A 23,623-nucleotide genomic window follows, 5' to 3' on the forward strand; every position below is an offset into this window, starting at 1 on the left:
TTGTACATTTAAGAGGCTGACAACACCATCTGCATTTCACTACATCCTCTGCTATGGTCTCATCTTCCCAGTAACAGACCTGGCTTTCTCTTCAGGGACCTGACTTTTGCATTTGCATCCAAACGGCTGAAAGAATGGGACATTACCAGTATATATGCAGAATTAATGTAAAATAATTCCATAGAATAATATATCACATAAGAAAAGACAGGGCTGGAGGGAAAAACCCCAACCTAAACCTGAATGCCTAACACAGCTGCCAAAACTCAGGCTCCCCAGCATCTGCAGCAGAACACTCACAAGGGAGTTGTGGGAGTGCAGTATATAAAATTTTACACATCTGTCAATAAGTGAGGTGATCCAAATGCAAGCCCTAGCAGGCAGGATGCACGCAGGCAGATTTGTGACTATTCCTGACAGAATTTATTTCTGCTGAAGAATGCATGGCCTCAAACAAGCATGCACACATTACATGGCAGCAGCAGCAGTTTGATAACTTCCTTCTCCTTAGACACGCTCCAAAGTGCTCAGGGTCACCTGAGTTCCATGAAATCTGGGTTTTTGTGAGAAATGACTGATAGGGCTTGGGTGCCAAAGTTGGAAGATTTGGATGAGGAGTTCCTGGGAAAAAGCAGAGTGAACTCTAAACATTAAGTAATTTCACTTGAATGCTATCCACAGATTTTAAATTTTTTCCCCCATATAGGTGGGAAATAAACCCAAGGCTTGTTTAAACATGTCTCCTCAGGCAGTCCAGTTACCCAACATTTCCCCTGATTGGCACAGTGAGTATGCAGCACCCATGCACCCTTTCTGAGTAAGAAAACAGCCAGTAGTATTAGGAGCAAAATACACAATACAAGTCTAACTCCAGTGGCACAGCCTACACTGAACTGGTGGCCAAAGGGCTTTCTGGACTACCCTGCTTCCAAGAGCAGGACAGCTCTACTGAGAGCCCCCAGAAACCATGGAATCTCTGCTGTACTGCCAATGCCACTCTAAATTTAACTTGTCAGAAATTTATCAGCCAGGACAGACAGTAAGTTGCCCAACACTACGTTTTCAGTTTTAACATTATGGGAAGCAGTGACCAGGTGACAGCCAAAGGTTCAGAAGGCCCTGTGGTATGTTTCAGAAAGAATAAATTCCAGAGGAATCAAAGGAGAGTCTTGGGATGTACAGTAGTTCAGGACAAAGAAAAGGCACAGGTGATTTTAGGACAACAAGCAGAAGAGGCTCTAGGGTAAGAGAAACTATATACCTTGCTTGTACTTGTCAAACTTTGTAAATCAAAACATTCCAATGCATGACCATATTTCTCTTTCCACAGCAATGCAAGGTACAGTGGCAAAGGGACATAGATATTACACAGCCTCATTCAATTTCCACCTTGCCTCCATGATATCCATCTCAAAGAATAATCTTCCCTGAGTAAAGGACCATCCATTCCTAGAGCATTGGATTGCTTTTATGCTATTCACTGAGGAAAGGTTTGTAAATGGATGCACGATGAGCAATGCCCAAGGTGCTCTGAACTGAGAGCAAACTTCAGCTTCTGGCACATGAGACACACACGGCCAAATGCCACACCTGGGCAACCCCAGCTCACCCTTTTACAACAAATCCTCTTCTGTGCAGCTCGGGATTCCTATGGCTTTGGATTGAGCAGGATGGGAATGGCCCATACCTGCCCAAAAGACAAGCATTTAGTCTTTAAGTAAAAAATGCTCTTTTTGCTAAATTTTAAAACTCTGGACCCTCTTATACTCTCCTCTCTGGCTTACACATTGCTTACATTTGGCACTTGGTTCCTCAGGACATGCACAGCAATATCTTCCTTTGATCCTTTAGAGGGAGAGGCAGACTGCTCGGCATCTCTCTCCTCTCTCTGTCTGTTGACTCAGGCCAGCTCTTAGAGTGAGATGTGAGGGACACACAGGTAAGGATTTATTTTTCCCATTTTCAACTTTCCATATTGCTATACTGAGAATTCTGAAAGACTGCAAGTTGCCATAAGGGAACATTCATCCTGAAACAAGGAAGATCTATTTTTCAATTAATTAATTACCATTATAGAAATGAGGATCTTCCATAGTTGGCCCCCAAACAGCATCTCCAAAAAAACCAAAAAAAGCTAGATCAGACTTTGGGGCTTTGGACTTTACTCCTATGTAATAAAAGAGTTTTGTTTTTTATTGGTATTTTTTTAAACTGCAACAAGATACAGCTCTGAATCTATTCTTGCTAAACAAAGGAAAACTGTATTCGTTTTTGTCAGACCAGCACTTTGAAATTCCCCAAGATAAGTCACATAAATAAGTGAAGAATTATACTTGGCAATGAGTTTGGCATCAGACTTTAATGTTTCATAGTTCTGGGCTGAGAAAACAAGTTGAGCGAAGTCTCTAGAACCTTTCCAGAGATGTACTTGGGGTGTTTGGATATACTTGACAGCACCATCTTCACGGGAAGAAAAAAGACGAAATTGTTTATTCGAAATGCGAGAAAGGGTTTCACCGTGTGACATGCCTGACATTTAAGTGATAATAGTGTTGTGCATCTGCTCTTTTGGCTTTGGTCTGACACCTAGGCTCTGCCACGGTGCAGCTTAGCACTGTCATGGCACAGCCTTGATGACTAAACTCGGAGATGTGACTTACCACCCATTTCAGGAACATATGGGCCACAGATCACACAGCCTCTGCTGCAGGCTCGGAAAGGCACAGCGGCTCAGGCAAAGACCCTGTGAGTTCCCCAGCTGCACAAGGTGGCTGTGCAGCCTGCAACATCCTTAGGGATGCCATTTGCATTACAGAAAATTGTGGCTAATTAGAAATAAACAGAAAAATGCTTGATTTACAAAGAAATGTGTGATTTTGCCAGCTAATTTTTTTCCACTCTAACTTAAAATTCACAGAATACACTGATCATGCTAATGCTTTCACTATATTCATTAATAAGGACAATTTACATTTATATAGCACCTCTCTTAGTTAAGAATTCCAAAGCTTTCAGCAAAATATACACAAAAAATTACTTCTATTTCACTGAATATAGTCATCGTTGGAATGAAAGTCAACAATTGTGAAGCAGTGCAGAAGAACATTACACAACAGTTGTAAATAAGACACAAAGCAAAGCTCCCAAAAACCCAAAGCAAAAAGCCCCTGAGATGCCAGATGCAACTGGAGGTAAATGGGACGTTAGTGCACAAAGAGCGATGTGAAGCAGATCTGTGTGTGCCCTGAGGAGCAGTGTTGGAGGCAGCAAACATACCTCATCCTGATTACAGCAACAGAGCCCATACATGTGCAGCCTGTTGCTTTCCGGCACGGTGAGGGACATTCTCAGCTTAAACTGTGAATCTACAGCAAAGAATGAACCAGGAATATGCAATGGATTCTGGTGATGAGAAAAGGGAAAGCATATGCAAAATGTGAACAGCTCTTTTCTGTCCACTAAGTTTCAAACTTTTGCAAATGGCCTCCCATTTTTAAAAGGCATTAATTATGCTAATACATTATTCTGCAAAAATAATATAAAATAAAAATTAACTTCTTGTTTCAAACGATGAGTTTTGATTCTCAATCATAATGCTACATAACTGGAGCTCTCAGACTGAAATGAAGTAATCTATTCTCTCTGTGTTCAAATCCTCCTTCTATTCCTAGCCCCATTTACTTTAGTCACTGATTAAGTCTCCATGCACTATATTACAACTTGAGAGTCACATGTGGGAGAAAAAAACATTAATCTGAAGTAAAATTAACAGCAAAACTTTGAGAGAAAGCATGCATGTGCTAGCAAGAGCAAAGCATAAGTGTTTACATGACCAATGTGTTGATAAATGTTCAGCCCCACAAACACAAAATAACCGTGGCTTGGCTTACAACCATCCATTATAACCCTTTCCCATCATTCTGAGGCAGACAAGGTAGTTTTCATACTTGACCCTTGGAAGCAGATTGTTTTCTTAATTAACGTGTTATCCAGGGATTTTTCTTGCCACATCTCTTTCTCCTTTCAATACTCTCCCTCTAGCACAGAAAGATTTCCTTGCCTGAAGTTGACACTTTATTCAACAACTGTTGGCTGAGACCTCACGACCCACTGCATAAATTCACATAGAATTATTCATGTTTGGCACATTTCTGCTGGTGAATAACAACACCATTTTGTCTCTCAGACAAAGAAAAGAAAGATTTAAAAAAAGAACAAAGACAGCCTAATAAGAATCTCGCATTTCCTATTTTTTTCCTAATCTGGTTACAAGCCTGAGAAATTCAACAAAGTGAAGTTGTGGACTGTTGGTCTTACAGTACAGATGGAAGAGCCTCTCAAGTGTGACTTCTGATCATGGGCTCAGCTATAAGGTAACTTTTCCTCCCTGCTTGATGTTTTGGATTTAGTTTTTCCAACTGAGTTATGATGCTGCCATGCAATTACAGCTAAATCCACACTAAAATCCAGGATCCCAATACCAAATCCAAACTTGGTTGGTACTTCAATCTTGTCCCCATAGAAAGTCAAGAGTTCATTCAGTGTAGTCAAAACCACAATACAATCAATCTACTAGAAGAAGGCATTTCTTTTTTCTGCATGGAAAGACAAGCCTCATTTCAAAAGTGATGATACATTTAAATGTAAATCTATAAAATCCTGTTAAAACTGAAATTACAAAGCAACTTTTATAGTAATGTCTTACTCCAGCTGAGTTACATACATATATATATATATATATCTGTTCATATTTGGAGGATACACACACCTGAATTTAGACATCTTCCACTGGGAATTCTCAGATCTTGGTTTATTGAGTCAGCACAAACCCAGTTTCTGATCCCTTTACTACATGCAACTTTCGTTTGACTTCAGTTACAACTGCCTCAAGACTTTTCTAGTAAAATGAAACCCCCTAGCTAGTAAAAAGCTGGGATCACTACCTCTTTTTTTATGCAGTAGGGGAGGAGTTAATGAGATGGAAGAAAAAAAAAGCCCTGTCATTATGTTTAGAAAGAATTTTACCATACTGTATTTGGGTGAGAAAGAGAGAGATACTTGGCTCATTCCCTGCTATGAACATAGATTTACGTCAGAAAGTGTTTTATTATATTTATAAGTATTTATAACAATGACTCAGTAGATGTTTTTAAAGTACTATGATGCCACAAACTGGAAACACTCCTATATCTGTGCTGACATATTTCTCCAAAATTAATGAGTGTGGTATTACATGGCATGGATTGAGGCTATGGGGAGACACTACAGATTGTAACATGAACTCAAAGCATGTACAGTTCCTGAAGTCCCCCATGTCTGTCCTCTGTCTGTCCTCTTCCTTTCACACAGACTTGCCCACACACTTGTACTTTGGTTTGAAAAAGCCAACATTGATATACTAATGCCACAAATGAAGTCTCATGTTCTTTTAGCCCCAAATTCCAGAAGTAACCAGTTTTAAAATCATCATAATGGTGGGTACTTATCAACTCAAAGGAATTTTTTGTTTTGCCTTTAACCCAGGAAAAAACTTGACCAGCTTTCTTTAGTGCTGGAAGCTTGACAGTAAGGATTAAAAATTGTTCTTCCCTTCCCACTTAGTTATTGGAAAGGCTGTGAAAGGCAATCAGTCTTGTGGAGCCACACTTCACAGTCTGCATAAAAATGCCATGATTCTCAGTCCTCTCCCCAAACTAATTGAAAGTGTGTAATATCACGCAGCTGGGAAAATCTAAACCATAAACATATACAATATATCATGCTATCACACAAAACCTGTTACTAATAGACACTTGATGATCTACAGGATTGAAAGAGATCTGAAAACTGAGATTATTTTTGCTTCAGGGTAAGAACTTTTCCCGATTGAAAGAGGAAAAAACACTCTTTCAGCAGTGCAGGAATTGGACTGCAGTCAGTTCATTCATTCTGTTTGTGAAATATGGACTTTTCTTTAATGATTTCTGTTTGACTGCTGTCTTGCTCAGATGCTCTGGGGTTACTGCTGCAGCAAATCTTGCTTTTGGTAAGAGGAAATTTATGGCTTTCTAGTCAGTAAATTCAGGGGTTTGGGCCATCAGAACAGTCCCATGTCTGACCCCCTGCTGAGGCCCAGGCTCCCTCCCCACCAAGCTGTCATTTTTTGTAATGCCAGGTGGCAATATTACCTGTCACCAGAAGTCTGTGGGTAGTGCTGCTTGTTTATTTTTGCATACAGTCCTTCCAAGTGCTCCCTCTCCATTGGTGCTGAGGAAGAATCCCGCAGATAAACAAAGGTTTCTCCGACTGCTGGTGATGAGGGTCTGTAGATGCTTCCTGGGGGATAAGCCTCACGGAAGTGGTTCACTCTGGCATAGTTTGGATCCACCTCATCATCATCAATGTCAGGTCCTCCAGGACCAGCAGAAAAATCACTCAGGCCTCTCAGTTGCTTTTGCCGTAACTCCTGATGCTTTGCACCAATCCTAACAATGAAAAGCAAAGAACAAATATAAAACAGGATCTGCTTTAACAGTAACCATCATGCAAATTTGAAACACCAACCCTGAACCCAACCATTTAAAGCTTTCAGTACACTGTGAAACTGGTGCCAGAAAAAACAGAGTGGTTCATGCAGCAATTTTGTTCTTTATCTCTGGCAATCACCTTTGTAACCAAGCTTGGTCACCATTCTGATGAAAAAAAATTAATGCTGAATATAGTGAGGCTTTTCACAAGTGTGGATGCATGAACACACAGCAGGTTTAATTCTACACCTACCTTTCACATTGCAGCTGCATATACCTAACCAAATCCTGAAACTTTGTGTCTAAATTAGCCAGTAAAATTGTTACTGAACCCTGGTTACTTGACCCACCTAGATTCTCCTAAATAGATTAACTTGTGAAAAGCAGATTAAATGTGAACATAAATGGAGAGACGGCACATTTGTCTCAAATCAAAGTACCACAATTAATCTGCTGAAGATTTAATTTAAAAAAAAAGTATTTTGGGTAAATAAATGTGAAAATCACGCCTTATTATATAGCAGATAGGGACAAAATAAAACAGCAAAGAAATTAATAGAAATTTGATAGAAATGAAATGGTACATATAAGTGAATTAAAAACTGTTACTGGCAGTATTCCACTGTGATAAAGCCTTAAGTGGTATTAAAAAATGCTGCTGCTAATCAGGGCCATTGTGTAATCTCTTTGGAATAGTAAAACATATTCAGGTAAATTTCAAGTTAAGATGATATTCAATGATTCAACATTCCTGCTGGAGAGAAAAAATACACAGCAAGATGGTGAGCTATTCTGTTAACTGCTCAGCTACTCTTCAACAGAGTGTAATTAAGTGCAGTGAGATGGATCTGGCAGAATGCTGACCATGGTATGTAATAAATAGGATTTACAGAAAATAGAGGAGCATGGAAGAAGAAACAAGGAACAGAAGAAAGCTACAGAGATGCAATGCCTGACAGAAGTCAACATTTGCTTTTGACTGTAACTGGAAGTGCAACAGCAGTGTAGAAAGAACAGAATAATTTGTAAGGAGTAAAAGTGAAAAGGGTCTGGCAGACTGGATTATCCAAGTAAGGCTTAATGGGCTCAGAACCCTGCATATTGAAAAATATAGGTGTTCTAGAAAAAGTCTTTAAAAGGCATGGAGAAAAAGGTTCCCTAGAAAAATGATGAGCACACTGGGAGCTTCCATCTGACAGACAGGAACTACTAAGTGCAGAATGGGATTCATACTACTTTTTTCGTTTCACTAGACTTGTATCATAAAACAAATGCTAATACTTTGGAAATAATTTGTAGATAAAAAGGTTCACAAATAATTCTAACAAGAACAACACGCCTTTCTAGACACGTACTTGGGTATATGAATGTGTACCACTCATGCTTTCCCATTTCACATTTCCATTAACTGTGCTGGGTGATGCTGGTTTTCAACACTTAAAATGTAATCATACTTTATAGCAGGAGGAGTTTTCACAGATGATACAATTGTCAGGGGGATGGGTGCCCCCTATTCATTCTGCCTTCCCTCAGTGAAGCAGATGAGCTTTCTCCTCTCTGATACTCAAATCCTGTGTGCCCCACCTTGGGTAGCATGTGCTTTGGTTGAGCTTTGGTTGCCTCAACATAAAAAGGACATCAAAGTGTTGGAGTGTGTCCAGAGGAGGGAAACCAAGATGATGAAAGGCCTTGAGGGTGAGACTTAGGAGTGCAGCTGAGGTCACTCATTTTGTTAAACCTGGGAAACTGTGGAGTGTTTCACCCTCAATTAGAGACCAAAACGCCCTAAACATCGAATTCAGTGCAGGAATATAAGGAATGAGATACAAGTCCTATGGCACACATGGGTAGATATACACACAGTACACAGGCAGAAAAATGGGTGCACACTGCATTTCAAGGAATGTCAGTGCAGAAGGCACGGCACAGACCCGAGATGAGTCACAGCAATTTCTCAGAAAATGATGAGCCTTCATGTTCTCTGGACCAGTACATCACTGGTCCCCCAGGTATTTGAGACTGCTTTGAAAGCAAGAGTAGTGCAGCCAGCAGCATCACGCTAATCTTGCTTTCATGTCTGATAGGAAGAGTAATTTGTCCTGCTATCAATACTGGTATATTCTGCACAACAAAAGCTGGAATTAGGTCACCACAATTTTCTTTTGTTCCTGTGAATAAGCCTAGCTTCTTCAGCTTCTCCTTCTGAGCACAGTCTTCAATTGCTGCCAGTATTATAAGTCAAATCTTCTCAAAAACAATTATTTCCATTCTATATTATATGGACCAGTCAATACCTGGCTATGTGAAATTCTTTATGATCAATGTTTCATCCTTTCAATACATCTATTACAATTGCACTAATATTTCTTGTTTTCTTTTTACTCTTCTGCACAAATCTATAAAATTTGCTCAGTGATCTCTTTTTCATTTAAATCCAAATGTTCAAATATAGGGAAACAAACTATCAGATGGCTGTTTTTTCTTTCTTTCTATTTACCTGTCCTTTTATGCCTTCTCACATGTTTTTCACCTGTGAAATTTCTCACATTTTTGTGAAGTTTCAAATTTCCACACTGTATTTGGGCATCATGTTTTCACACAGTTTTAAAGCAATCTTATCCATAGCACATACCAGTAGGTCCCCAGGAATTCTTTAGCGAGGAAAAAAAAAAGTACTGTTCCTTCCATAACTTCTTTAATGCTCTGCCAACTCTACTAAGCAGGCCATTTCTCTGTATCCCCCTCTAGTCATTCACCATTTCTCCACCCGCCTTTGAAATTCTCCCTATCTGAAACAGCAAAATCTTTATTCCCCATCCCAACCCCTGCCCCCCAAACCAACCTACCAACCTAAAAAACCAAGACTTATTAAATTAACACAACTGTAACTGCAAATAACTCATTGAACAGTTACTACAAGACAGCCCCCCACCTTGCAGGGCTGGATGGGTCTGGTTAAACAACTGGTGTAAATTTGTGAAGAAAGATAAAATGCCCCTCAGCACTACGATGCTGGCAGTAAAACAAGAGCTAAGGAGAGGTACAGATCACCATCTCAACAATTTAGTGAGGCACTAAAGTTTCTACAAACTTCCAAACGAGGGAAAGGGAAAAGAAAAACTCATACAGAATAAAGGGAAATCAACATATTTCCTCTTGTATCTCATATTAATTCTGCTTGCTCTCTTTGACCACCTGAACACTGTGCTCTGCAGTTAAACCCCTGCATAACTGCATCAACTCCCTTTAGCTGTGTTTCTGTAAAAACAGAGTCTTGGCACAGAAGCAACCAGGACAGGCAACAGCAGTGCCATATCAGGAAATGCCCTTTCTTTTTTTTTTCTTGTGACCCATCTTTTTCTCAATAGCATTCAAACATGTATCCTACTCTAGACTTTCCCCACAACAAATAGGTTGGGCTCAATGATCTCAAAGGTCTTTTCCAACCTAGTTGATTATAGGTGAAATAATTTCAGAAAATATATAGTTTGATAAAAATATATATAACCTTAATAGAACTCCAGACAACTTTCTGAAAACATGTTGCATTTGTAGAAGTCAAATGAAGACAGCATCCCTATATATACTGTACTTCTGGAAGTGGGACACTGTATTTTGAAAACACTTCTGTACACCTCATGTACTGTTCAGTAGCACACCCCCAAAGCTATAAATCAAGGAAAGCTCTAATTTATCCCTCAAATACTCTTCCATTCTGACACAGCTGCTCAAATCATACACGGTCAGTTCTCATCTAGCAACACATGAAAAGATGCACACACCTAGAGCGCAGCAGCCAGGAAAGGGTTAACAGCCCAACCAGCTCCTTCCAGCTGCAGCTCAGACACACGATTGAGTTACTGTGGCTTAACAAGTTATTGTGTTTCTGCTGAGCTACCGTCAATGACCACATATGTATTCACCGCCTGTGACAAACACAATGTAAAACGCTTTAGCCTGACATCGGTGACAGAGACACTGACAGGCAAAAGCTGGATTAAAAGACTGCAGAATACACAGAGCGAAGCAGCTGCAGCAAGGGATGTGAACTACCTCAAGAAAACTCCAGAAGAGCTGAGCAGAAGTGACTTTTGGAGAAGACCCAGAAATGCTTTTGGGAATGGAATGTGAGGGCTAGGAAAAGCTGTAAGAGATACTGCTCATCTCTTGGCCCAGCAGTTGTAAGCTGGGTGGGTGGGTGGATGAGTTGTGAGTGGGCAACAAGAAAATGCTGAAGCTTCTAAGACTCTGTGAAAATTAAAATACAGGACTTAATGTTACCGATTCAGTAGCCCAAAGAAGGCCAGGGTCATGAAAAGCTGTGGAGCCCAAAGATGGCCTTCAATGGGAAATAAACAGCAAGATACCAGCTGCAGCCCAACCTGCACTTCTGGGAGCCCAGCAGCAGCCCCAGCTCAAAATGAGCTTTGCACACCGAGGCAGGGGCTAATGAGGGTCACTGTGCATCAGCTGAAGACTCGGACACTCGTGTCCTACTGACTCATGTCTCCCAGGCTGGAGACAGGGTGCCTGCTGCCCAACAGGAGACACCAGAAGCAACTCAGTGGCACTGACAGCCACCAGGTCTGACCAGAGTGAAAACCTGCACGTTGCAAGCTTGGCCCAGGAGAGACCATGGTCTCTCTTACCTGGAGACCTGCAAGGCTGCATTTCACACCACAACAGCTGAATGTAGGGATAACCAAAACAGGCCCACAACAAAAAGCACAGTTTTGGAGGTGCTTGAACTCCTCCTCCATTGCACTCCCCATGAGCTCTGAGAAAACCCTGTTTCTTCTGACTTTCCAGTGAAGAGTAAAGTGATGTAACTTTTTTTCTTTTTTACCATGCATTGACCATGTACTTATTACTGAGCAGAACACAAAGAATGACATGTTTTGGGCACCAAGGTGCATATCTAAGTAGTCAAACGCAGGACCCAAAAAAGTATTTGCTAACCAAAATAATGTATAAATAAAGGGACTTTGTTTATACTTCAAATGAATACAGTAAAATTTCTTATATGGTGGTGTAAAAGTAACAGACTTTGGGAAGCATGAACAGCATGAATGAGCAAGATGCCGTCAAAGTCAATGAAAGAAGTTCCTGGGGGAGAAGAATGAATAAAAGCAGAGACAAAACATGTAAAAGAAACCGGGCCACAGGTCTTTAGGATAATTTCTATTCCATTTGCAATAAGAGGAGTAGAATAAAAGTAGTGAATTGAGTGTGCATACCACCACCTTAAAGTATACCTAAAATGTAAGAGGACCAAATCATTAAAGTCTTTTGAGATGATTGAGATGCTAAACATTCTACTCAGTTGTTCCTTGAGAACAGCAGAATAAAAACTACTTTTTAGCTTTTTTCTCCACTCATGTGACTCTCTCTGAGATCTACATACTCTAATGATTACTCAATTTACATCTGATTTAGTATCTGCTTTTGTGTCTCATTTACCTAATTCATACATATATTGAGTAACAGGTTGTCTAGAGGCATGCAGCCTATTTCTGCAGGAGGTCACTTAGATTTCCACTGGGTTTAATGTTTTAATTCCTTTTTAGCTGCTAGCAAAATATATTTTGGTAACTAAAATATTGTTTTTTCATTCATTTACATAATAGTGAAATGAATATATCTTTTCTTTAGACATTCATAAGCCATAATCACTGATGGGAATGGGTATATTTCAGTTGAGTACCAGAGGAGATAATTTCAGTACAGTGCTTTTGATTTTTTAAAATTTCATAATCGTTTTACAGACAGGCATGGCCTATAATGACATTAACAATTCTATTCAAACCTGCCTCTTTTATCAGGAGAACACTCATTTTTATTTTTTCAAACAACATCACCTAACAAAACTCAAGAGGCAGGCGAGCCTCATAGTTTAAAAAAAATAAATCAAAAAACCCCACCTCTTGCCAGCAAACAGAGGACATCTGATATGGACTCATGAAGAATCAAACAATATTTAATTTAATATTATCTTTCAGGTTATTCTACTGGAGCCCTATTTGTCAGAAACATCCTCCCTTAAGCTATGCAAGTCTTTCTTCATTCCAGTTCATTCTATTGTGCTGGATTTGAACATCTCCCCCCTAATTAGTAACTGTAATTGTAAACAAGAATAGAAACAGTCTCAGAAATAAAGAAAGACAAGCCACAAATTCAAGGGAGTTAGAGACTCAGGGTAACAAGATACAGCTCTTGTAGCACCATTAAATGCCCAAAAGACAAAAACCCACCAATCCATAAAATCTTGCCTGTTCCAGAAAACTACCCTGTGTCTGTAAAATCCCGAACTCACCAAAGAAGCTGCCTTTGGAGGGTTGTAAGAAAAGAAAGGGAGAACAGAAAAACCTAAGAAGGAGATAGAGCTATGGCAACCTTAAAATTTAAGATTATGAGAAACCGAAGATGAAACATAGCCCTTTCCTACCACAAAATGAGGAATGGGAGCTTTGGACAGACAAGACTGAGGTCTTAATGTTCTTCCATTTATTTCAGAGGTGACAAGGAGTGATTACCAGCTTACACAGGATCCTGCCCTCTAAAGAAAATCCTGGCTCTAATGAGGTCAGTGTTTTCTCCTGTCCTATGAACTTCAATGAGAACATGATTTTTACCCTTGCTATTAAATCAGAGAAAGTTTTTCTGCCTGTCCACATTAGTCGTACATTGGGTATGAAATGCAGCAGATTAAGAAAGCCAACTATCAGAAAAGCCAAGTATTTTATAGTCTATAGTTTACTGCATTATACAATTTTCTTTACTCACAACTACCCTGGAGTTATCATCTTGAAGTGACAATATCAGTAAAATTTAGATTGTAAGGAACTCTCTCTGAAGGTTATCCTGCTCAATCTCCTGCTGAAAACAAGGCTGACTGCACAGATCAGGTTTCTCAGTGTCCTGTCAAAAGGATGTTCCTTGTTTTGTGACAATGGGGATTAGGGAGTGGAAACATTCCAGGTTTGTCAAAATTACTTTGACATCTTTCACCTGAGATGTTCTGACACCTTTAAGAACTCCCCCCTGCAAAACGGCCCTGAGTCTGCAGAGACTTTGCACCCCTTAGCTGCAGTTGCAAGGCCCAGCTCCCAGTGATGATTTAAAGGAACTCTCAGGCTGCTGTCATTTGCACTTTGGTGTTAAGAAGATATGTAAGGTGCTGTGCATATTGTACCCGAGTCCCTTTTGTGAACATTAACTCATTTTGGAACAAACAGTCAGGAAAACAGACTTAAAATACAATACTCTTGGAAAAGAAGACTTAATTTTGTGTACACTTTAGATATTGGGAACTTAATGTCAGGAAGGCACACGATACCAATTGCCGTCAAAGCCACATAATCATCCCTCCAGCCTCTCCAACTGACACATCAAACAAACTGTTTCAGAGAAGTTCATCAGATAAACAGAGAACAAGTATAAAGCAACCACAGTACACCTGCAGAAAAGCTATGGGGAGACAGAAACACCCACCTATGAACTGAATTGCTGCCAGTGACTTACTGGACTCCAGCAATTGCTGTAGCAGGTATCAATCAAAACCACTGAGGATTGGTAACAGTGTCTTAAGAAAAGTACCAGAGACATTGTCATGACCATGGGAAGGCACAACATTGATCTGACACCTCATGAAAACCCAACATTCACAACCACATGCAGTAACACAACTCGGGACAGACCCAGGAAAACTGGCACCTACTGAGTCCCCGGGGCCACCTCTGTCACTAAGGCGGCATTCATGGGACATCTCCTGAACAGGTACTTGCAGCTCCCCTTCCTAGTGACATCTCATGAGTTCACACAACCATCTCTGCAACTGCATAAACACTATGCCTTCATTTGAGTGAAATCCTAGCAGTGGAAGGAACAAGCCTAGCTTCATGTGATACGATACTCCATGCACATTTCATTATTCTACACATGACACTGAACCTAGAACCTATTGAAAAGAATTTCTCAGTACAAGAACAGGAACAGCCTCCATCTGTTAGTCTGGGATTCACAGGTTGCTTCTAATTAACATTCCTTGATTTGAAAGCAAAACTCAGCTTTGCCTGAGCAGTCAAAGCTTTAAGACTTTCAGGTATCTTAGTTTAAGATCACTATGGAGATTTACACATGCAAACAGATTTCCTGCCAGTCTATCCCCACGAGTTGCATTCTCATTTTTATGCTGTAGTAGCTAAGGGAGTCTGAGAACAGGAATTCTCTGCTGTGGCACTACTTCAAAGTGCATGCCAACGATTTATGATAGACTGTCATAAATCACAAATGGAAGGGCAAGGAATGAAATGCTGCTTCCAAGTAATTCTTATTGATTCCGGAGTGGGCAAGAGCTGACCTACATTCAGTACTGCATCAAAGAAATCCCTAGGCCAGGATAGTCCATCTCCTAGAAAGCACTCTTTTAGGCTGGTTGGCTAGTACCTGGGCCTATTTCACTTTGTTAGTTTGGCTTCTAAGTTTCTAGCAGCATTTCAGGTTTATAGAACCAAAACAATTTCAAGTAATAAAACTCTGATATATGCAAAAGAGAACCATGCATTGGCCCATTTAAGCCATTGCCCCTGAGCTGCTCTGACCTCTTAGGTGGACAGGTGGCACACCTTGTGAAAACATGTCTCCAGATCACACCAGTGCCTCAATGATGAGCAAAACAAGGATGCTAAATGGCTTGGATGAGAATTCCATGCCTACATTCTGAGAGCACATCTATGACACCTAGAAATGCTATTTCCATCAGTGTGCAATGCCTGGAATTGCGCTGTGACAACTAAAGAAAAAGGGCAATTCCATGTGCCACTTTGTTATCATCAGTTCTTAATGTTCTTAACCTGGACAATCTGGGACCAACTGTAGACCTAGGGCTGTCTTAAAAATGTCCTCCAGCAGTAAAAAAGCCGCATGAAGCAGCTCTGAAATTGCTGTTTGGCTCTAAAGTTACAACAAAACCTGTGGAAGTAGGTGAGACCCATCCACCTCAGCTACTCAAAACCAAACATCAATCTCCCAGTATTCCATGGTAGGTTTTTATTACATGTTCTGGTATGCAGAGCAGCAGCAGATCTAAAATGAGAATCATTCAGAATCAATGGGTTGGGATTAATCTGTCCTCCTGTCCAGTGCAAGTGCTGCCACAGTAATAAACAGAAATCTGATAACTTCATACTGTCAGCACAAAATGAAACTATGACCTTGACCTGTGCAACAGCATCCAGTAATTTTTTCATAACTTCAACATACCATACTATACAGCTATGATCTAATAAAAATCTAAAAGTAATTAACTGGAATTTTTGAAAACTGAAGCCTTAATCAAATATGTATTCTTATCAGGGTTGCAAGCCAGCAATAAATTGGGACATTTAAAAAACTGGGATCCAATCCAATCTGTGATCTGATCAGGGTTCAATGGTTATAATAAATTGGGAGTATTAAAACTGGGATCACATCCAACACTTTATTTTGTCTAAACCACAGGACCTAGCTGTGCTGTAAAGTCAGGAATACTCAATGAACAGATATACCATGTTGGATTAACCCTTAATAAATAATGATGCACAAGCTCAGGTGTCCCAAAAGCATGTGGTTTAGCACAGAGCTTAATGGTGAGAATAGCAATTATGAGCATTTTATCAGAGATCAATATGAACTTTAAACAGCCATAATAATGCTTTTAGACTTGGCAGGTGGAATGCACAGGAACAAAAGCTACATGGGGTCGCCAACAATGTGCACGCATATGAACGTGTGCTAAGATGCACTATGCATTTAAAAAAATCTTCTTGATTTTTGCAACAGTCTGAATTTCAACTTTTGATTCAAAGCAATTTGGCTTTTCTACCATACTGCCATATATCCATCTATTCTCATTTTCATTTTGGTTTCCAGTAACGTACAAACTGTTTGTAATTAAATATAATAAAACAAATGCTGACAGAAAGGGAATGAAGTTTCACTCCAAGTATTCTCTCCTCTCTAAGTGGACTCTAAATGCTTTTATTTCTGTAAGATGCATCCCTTCGTGCAGGGATCTTGCAGCTGCAAAATTAAACCTCTGTTTGCCAAATATCAAAACCATATGTATTGATTTTTTAACTATGGGAACAGGCAACAAGCATCAGGGCTGATAAGACAAGAGAAATGCTCTTTAGTTGCTGGAAGGTTTCTGAAAAGTAAAGGAAAGTCAGTCTTTAATATAAAAACTGAAACCATTTAGTTTACCCCTATTTGAGATACAGTATAACTTAAGCATTCAGTTCATACATTGAGAAAGCAGGGACCAGATACTCCTTCTGCTTCTTTAACACTCTGCTCAAACCTCAATACTATTAAAACATTTTCCTCAATTAACTCCGATGAGGACTACAAAACCAAGACTGTTTTAACAAAACTATTCCCACAAAAATGTGCAGAGGATTATTTTTCACATGGAGTGCCTCCTCATTAACTAACTCTCATGCTACTTTAAAAAATCCTCCCATTTTCAACAAGGTGCTTCATTTTGTAAATTTTATTCTAATGTCATGTAAGCGTTCAATTCTGTTGGAAGAGAAATTTAGGTCTCAGTAGGAAAATTGCAGTAAAATAATACTAAAGAAACAGGAAAAAATATTTTTCTTTCAATTGATAGTCACTTTATTTGCATTTAAAAGGCAAATTATGATTTGTAAAACTCATGCATCTAATGTATTTATCCAGTTCATTTTACAATGACTTTCAAATGTTAGAAAATGAAAAGAACCCGAAATGAGTGGGAAAGAAATGGAGAAAGAGATGAAATGTTTTTTGAGGGAAGGAAAAGACAAGGCCTCTTCCAGTATTTAATAATGTAGCAAACACCCTATCGTTAAAATGATAAATTCTGAGTAATTTACACTGAACACACTAAAAATACAGATTTGAGTCAGCTTGATCAAAATAACCCTCAGATATAGCATTTGTTTCTTCCTTTTATGGGCAGATTCTCGACCTTTGGAGCACATGCTTTATTACAGCCAAACTCTTTGAAGCATGAACGAAACAATGAGTTTATTTAAAATAAGGCCTCAGTCCAATGAAGCATGTGACTTGTGTCAGGAAGGACAAGCCACCACCTCAAAGAACTGTACCCCCAGTTAAGCCAATACTCCTGAACTATCATGAGGTTCTGTCTTTTCCCACTCAAAATTCCCTGACATTGCATCACCTTGGCATAATGAAAACTAAAGGAGGTAGGGGGAGAAGAAAGTAATTTAAAGGAGGTGCTGAATTCATATTCAATTTGACACAGATAAGGCTATTACTAAAGAAGGAATGCCTAACATCCAAAGTTCCTGTTCACTACTTGAGGCTTGCAGAAGTAGTAGTTGTATAATAAAGTATTGGCTTTGAAAAGAAAGGAAGCCTGGGGCTGAGGTCTGGAATCAATTCTTAGCTTGACAGGGACTTTTCAGGAGCCTGGACAAGCTGTTGCACTGCCTGCATGTCACATTCCCACCCAGAGGACACTTTTTTTTCCTGTCAGATTTTCTCTCTTCCACCTCAACTGTAAGTGCTTGGGGTCAGGCCCAAGCTTCCCTAACAGCAATGAACACAATGAGACCTTCATCTTGCTGAGGATTGCTAGGGAATACAAGCAGTAAAAAAAAAAAAACAACAAAAAAATGATATCAGCATTTCAGTGCAGGATGTGGGGCTGCTTCAGAGAACTGCAGCTACATGGCAGCACTGAGAGTTGTTCTGAAAACTGAGACTGGGACAATGTGGAATGGAAATAGAAATTACTAGTCTAACAAAATTGTAAATTTATTTTCACTTTCTGAGGTTCAAATCCGAAACTTGGCAGCCCATAAAAAGAGTTGCCAGGCAAATTTATGCTGAGGACCAAAGTGCAAGCAAATCCCGTCCTTTTGGGAATCATCTGCATTACAGAGTGAGCACTAAATACTCTGTCTGCATACGCCCACTAGCTCTAACACATTCTGGATGTGCCAGACTTGTTGCACATGCACTGTTCAATTCCTTCTCTGTGCAAGCAGGAAATCCAACCTGTTCTAGGCATGATGGGCTTACACTCATGCAGCACACCTACACAAGAGCTGATGTTTCCCATCAGAACCAGAGTCATTGAGCTTGTACTGCACAGCACTGTGCACTGAACACATCTGACATTTTTGCACGTCTAAAGCTTGTCAAAATTTCTGGAAGAAGGCTGCAGTCTGTACAGAAAGCCTATCCCCGGGATTTTATGAAATATTGTTGTGCCTATCCAATACCAATCAAAAAACTGCAAAACTATGAGAGACAGCCTAATCCTGTAAACTGAAAATGCACTTCCTACCAAAAAATATTTCTCAGCTGAGATCTTGAAACAGTATTCTGCTTTTTGGAGAGCTGCCAAGCATATATTGCATGCAAAACCAATATCCAAAACCAGGCGAGTTCCACAGCTGCTAAGATGCTGAAAAGCACTTGATCATTAATCCTGTCACACCCAGCCCAAAAATCAACTACTCTAACCTCTTCCACTAGTGTCCAAAATGGACAACATGGCCTCTGAAAAAAAGAAAATAAACAGATGACAAATCATAGTATCTTTTAGTATGATAGGCAGTCAGCATTTAAGAAAACTGTTTAAACAAAAAATCTCACTTTAGGATTGCAATAATTGAATTGAGGATCTGAACAAGAATTAGTTATACAGCTAATCTCAGAAAAGTAAAATTAGATGTGCATTTAGTTATTCTAGAAAGGCTAAATGTTAGAAAAGCAATTTTAGCTTGTTCAAGATATTAAATATAGGATTTGATCACAGGTATCGGGGACAAAACTTGCTGCATTTCTCTAGTATTTTCTACTATTACATCTCCCGTAGTTTTAACATACACTCATCTCACTCTACAAGAACAGATCTGAAAATATGAATGTGTTCTACAAATCTTCAGTTTTATAAATATGAGCCCAATAATGCAGGATTGCAGCTAGTGAAGTCATAGGAGCAGATGATCTATGGTGTGAATGTACCACACGGTTTTCTTTGCCAATATGTGCATTAAAATCTTGGACTTGAATTACATTATAGAATTACTAAATCTTGGGACAGAGCTGTAAAACTTGTCTTTACTGTCTTATTGAGCATCATCATTAGGTGAACAGTCAACAACTAAGCAAAAGGACTGATCTACATTCAAGTCAGGTAATGCTTCCTTAGTAATTTTAATCAATTTCCCAAACAGTTTTTACCCATACAGGAGAAGTAGACTCTTTATATAATTTTTGTCTAATTAAAATAGAGCCTCTTCTATTTTATGACCAGCTCAAGCAGGGTTCAATAGTAAGACTGGAGGTAGTTTTATGTGGACAAACACACAGCCATGCTCTTACTTCATTTAGAAAGTTGAAGCAAATTGCTTGTTTTTATGGCTCATGTTGCATTCCTTTGAGGATAACATAGGGCAAATTTCTTCACTATTTTTCTGGGTTTTAAAAAAATTTTTAATTTTAATCCCTCAGAGATAGAAGATATACTACCTGATACAAAAGTGTGATATTCCTATTTTTGTGCCTTACAGAAGAAGAATCAAATAAGTGAGTTAAAAATATCATCTTGGTTCATCCACTTCTCAATACACCTGCTGTTCTCCATTTCAGTCACAAGCTCTTCCAGGTCAAAACTGAAATCATAACTAGAGAAACCAGGATGAAGAAGACATTGAGCTGCCAGTTCCTAATGCAGCCGTACCAAGTAACTGTCAATCAGTGACTGTAATTAAAAAAAAGCACACAACGCTAAAGAAATATTAAGAACAATTATCTTGTGTCCAATTGGAATGTTAGACCTCTAGACAGAAGGGTTCATTCCTTCCAGCCTGCCAACATTTTAGTAAATGACACTGGCCCTTTAACAGATGGGATACATGCTTCTTAGCTTGCCAGGATCCTAATAAAAGACACTGGCTTCTTTAAAATGAAGGACACATACCTCTCAAATTGCCAGTATCCAAATTGGGAGTCAGCAGTTTAATATAAAGGCACTCATCAATCTGGCAAAAATCAAGGACACGGCACAGAAATTTTAAAACAAATGGTACAAAGTTTCTCCTGACACTACTTAACTTAGATGAACTAAATACTTAAGCACTGGCTAAGCATATCCAGTAGCAGTGCTGTAGTAACAAGATACCTTGCTAGCTTTTAAAATAGTAAAAATTAGCAGCAGACTTCAAGGGTTTGGACTGACTTTTTTCCCCAATCAAATCCTTTAGCTACCACTTACAGGGCTGACCACACACTGCATGACTCAAATGAAAGCAGGGTGTCTTTTCCCTGGCACTAAGCAGTACCACAAAGGCTGACCCATGTGGAAACACTGCACAAAAGGAACCATGTCTGCTTCCATTCCCTCTCCCAGGAGCAGGATGCTCCAGTGAAGGAGAGAGACCTTTGAAAAGTATTCTGCCTGCACTGACAAAATGTATTACTACAACTTGTAAAGTTTTACAGCATCTGCAGACACTTCTTGAGAGCCAGAAACTATGGGCTCTTCAACTTTTCTGATAGCAGCCATCAGAGGGAAACAAAGACCTTTTTCAGCATATGAAGTGCTTCTGGATGAGTTGGGGAAAGGGAAAGAGGAGTTTTCTGAACCTTGTTGACACTGACAAATATTTCCGGTTTCTGAAGAGCAGGCATGAGGAAAAGCAGAAAACTGTAAAATCTCTTAATCTGGAAAGATAAGGAATTCACTAAGACTGAGCATAGAAAGGTGTATTTTATGAACAGGACAGACTCTCAGGTCTTACCTCAGAAATACAACAACACCTAGCAGGCACTCACCCAGCTTCTTGCCTTGCCCCTCTTGCCCACCCCACTGCTGGCAGACTCCTGCCTCTGCAGACTGAGTTGAACCATCTGAACCTGCTTTCTTCCAGGTGTTTCCTCAGCATATTCAACATTTGTTGCATATTTATTTCTGCAACATGTGGCTTACCAGCAAACACTGTGCAGAAAAGAACATACCAAAGTACAACAACTACTATCTGATGGCATAGCCAGCTGAAGCCAAAGAGGTCTGAAGTGCTAGAAAACAATGGCAGAAACTGTCAGGAGAGAAGGGAGGAGGTTCTTGCTGTAGAGAAGCTGAAGAGAAAATTACTAAGTCAGCTGGCCTTGGGAATGGGCAGAGGTGAAACAGGTTTTGAAGGAACTGATTTTTACCAGCTAAAGCAGAAGCTGGGATTTGAATGCAACAGTGAAGTTCACAGAAACTGCAGAACAACAAGCTTCTGTCACACAGCAGCTCTGACTTGGCCAGGACAGCCTAATGCTCTGGCTTGCCTGGACCTGACTGCAGTGGGCATTGTCTGGGACAGGCTGACTGGCTGTTCCTCAGGAAACCCCTTGCTCTGAAGTTTCTCACTTGATGAACAAAGATGCTCCTGCCATTTACTCACCTTTCACGCTCATCTTTCATTTTCTCCAGCTCCTCCTCTTTAAGCATGCCTTGCTTTGGAGTCCCCTTCTGATCTGCCTTGCCACTTTTATCTTCTTTCTTCTTTCCAAATCTGTTAAAGATATCAAAGAAGGAGTCATGAGGAAATAATTTCAGAAGAAAAAACAGTACTTATCTATCATAAACCACAGAAATTTTAGGCAATCAAAACACTGAGTTTTTATCTTAGTGACTCATAAATTTCCCACATTGCAAGATATGGTCATAGGCAAGAAGAAGGACTGGTTACAAATTGATTTGGACTCTGTACTTTTGAAAGCTATTGCTTAAAACTTAGTTGAAAAGCCCCGTCAAACCTGAAGTGCAGGGCATTGCAGAGCTGAAATATTACATGGCACATTTTAAAGTGGCTGAAGGCTCCTCTTACCACAGGACAGCTCTCTGAAAGTCACCTGCAGTGGCTGTGGTGCCAGCACTCAGACTGGGCCACCATTTTGCTCTTACCAGTAACTACTATCTCTCAGTCATGACACCCTAATTTTAGCATTTGTTCTTTGTTTAAATGAGAATGCAATCAGAAAGAATAAAATCTTGCTTTGTTCTAAGAGTACAAACCTAGACAGTTCATAAGAGCTCTTTTTTAAACTTCTGGGGTTTTCTTTCTGCCTAGTAATATACCATCATGTAATATTTATGAAAGTCCTCCAGAGGCCCCAGTGGGTTTGGGGCTTGCACTGTTGTTTTATACACTGTACAAATATGCATAACAAGGCTGCTTTACCCAGCCTATAAAAGGTGGCTGAACTGGGGAGCTACATTTAATTTCTGGTGGAGTTAGACAGAATACTGGGGTCAAATATGCTCATGAATTATGGACCAAATAAAAAGTTTAAAAACCTCCCCTCCTCTGCACAAATTTAAAATTCTCAGTTCCACAAGTAAATGATCAATCTGTATCTTCCACTGCAAATTATGCATGACAACAATGTAAAGAAAAGTAATTACTTCTTGATTAAATATACAATATTTATAAATATCACAAACTAATTACTCTGACTCAAAATCTCAAACTCTTCTGTGAAAGTCTGCAGCACTGCCCCTGTGATCTTTCTTATACGCTTTTTACTTTTCATGTCAGCCCAAACTGCCTCAAGTGGAACAGCTGAACTACTGTGACTATACTTAAGCTGTAAATCATTGACTTTATGTTTCTCCACAGACAAAAGCAGAAATTTTCCAAATAGTCAGGCTCATAAGATAATGATCCAATTTTTTTGTGAATTTAATTAATAATTCTGAGCTTGTAGTCAAATGAAGTGACTGGGAACTCTGCAGCAAGTCTTCCAGACAATAAGAACTTGGTTAGAAAGGGAATGATGGATGTGAGAGACAGACACATACCATATGGTACTAATCAAAAGGGCAAATACTACAGGTAGTAACATGAGATGCTTTATAGTGCCTCTGTCATGGACTGTGCTGGGGAGCAGAGAGCCTCTGTGGTTTTCTCTTTTTTCCTATGTGTTGCTGTAGAGATAGATGGTGTCTTGTATTCTTTGAGGGATCCTTTGCTCAAAACACACACCTTGTCTACAAGCAATCTTCAGTTCTTTTTTCATGGTCCCTACTCATTTCAGCACTTGCAGAAATACAGAATATACTTTCC

At 39.6% G+C, this 23,623-nt stretch overlaps 1 protein-coding gene across 2 annotated transcripts in view; it reads right to left on the minus strand.

Annotated features, from left to right (window-relative positions):
* The window catches only part of PARD3B (par-3 family cell polarity regulator beta), a 394,298-nt gene that overhangs the window by 75,415 nt on the left and 295,260 nt on the right, over positions 1–23,623 (minus strand). For both annotated transcript variants that reach the window (XM_036386687.1, XM_036386685.1), the window contains 2 exons: positions 21,959–22,069; positions 6,168–6,464 (listed from right to left, as the gene is read on the minus strand). In XM_036386687.1, the coding sequence (XP_036242580.1) occupies positions 6,168–6,464; positions 21,959–22,069 (408 nt within the window). The remainder of the gene's footprint in view (positions 1–6,167; positions 6,465–21,958; positions 22,070–23,623) is intronic.

Source organism: Molothrus ater, chromosome 7 (assembly GCF_012460135.2).
Source record: "Molothrus ater isolate BHLD 08-10-18 breed brown headed cowbird chromosome 7, BPBGC_Mater_1.1, whole genome shotgun sequence".
In the NCBI taxonomy this organism is placed as follows: Eukaryota; Metazoa; Chordata; class Aves; order Passeriformes; family Icteridae; genus Molothrus; species Molothrus ater.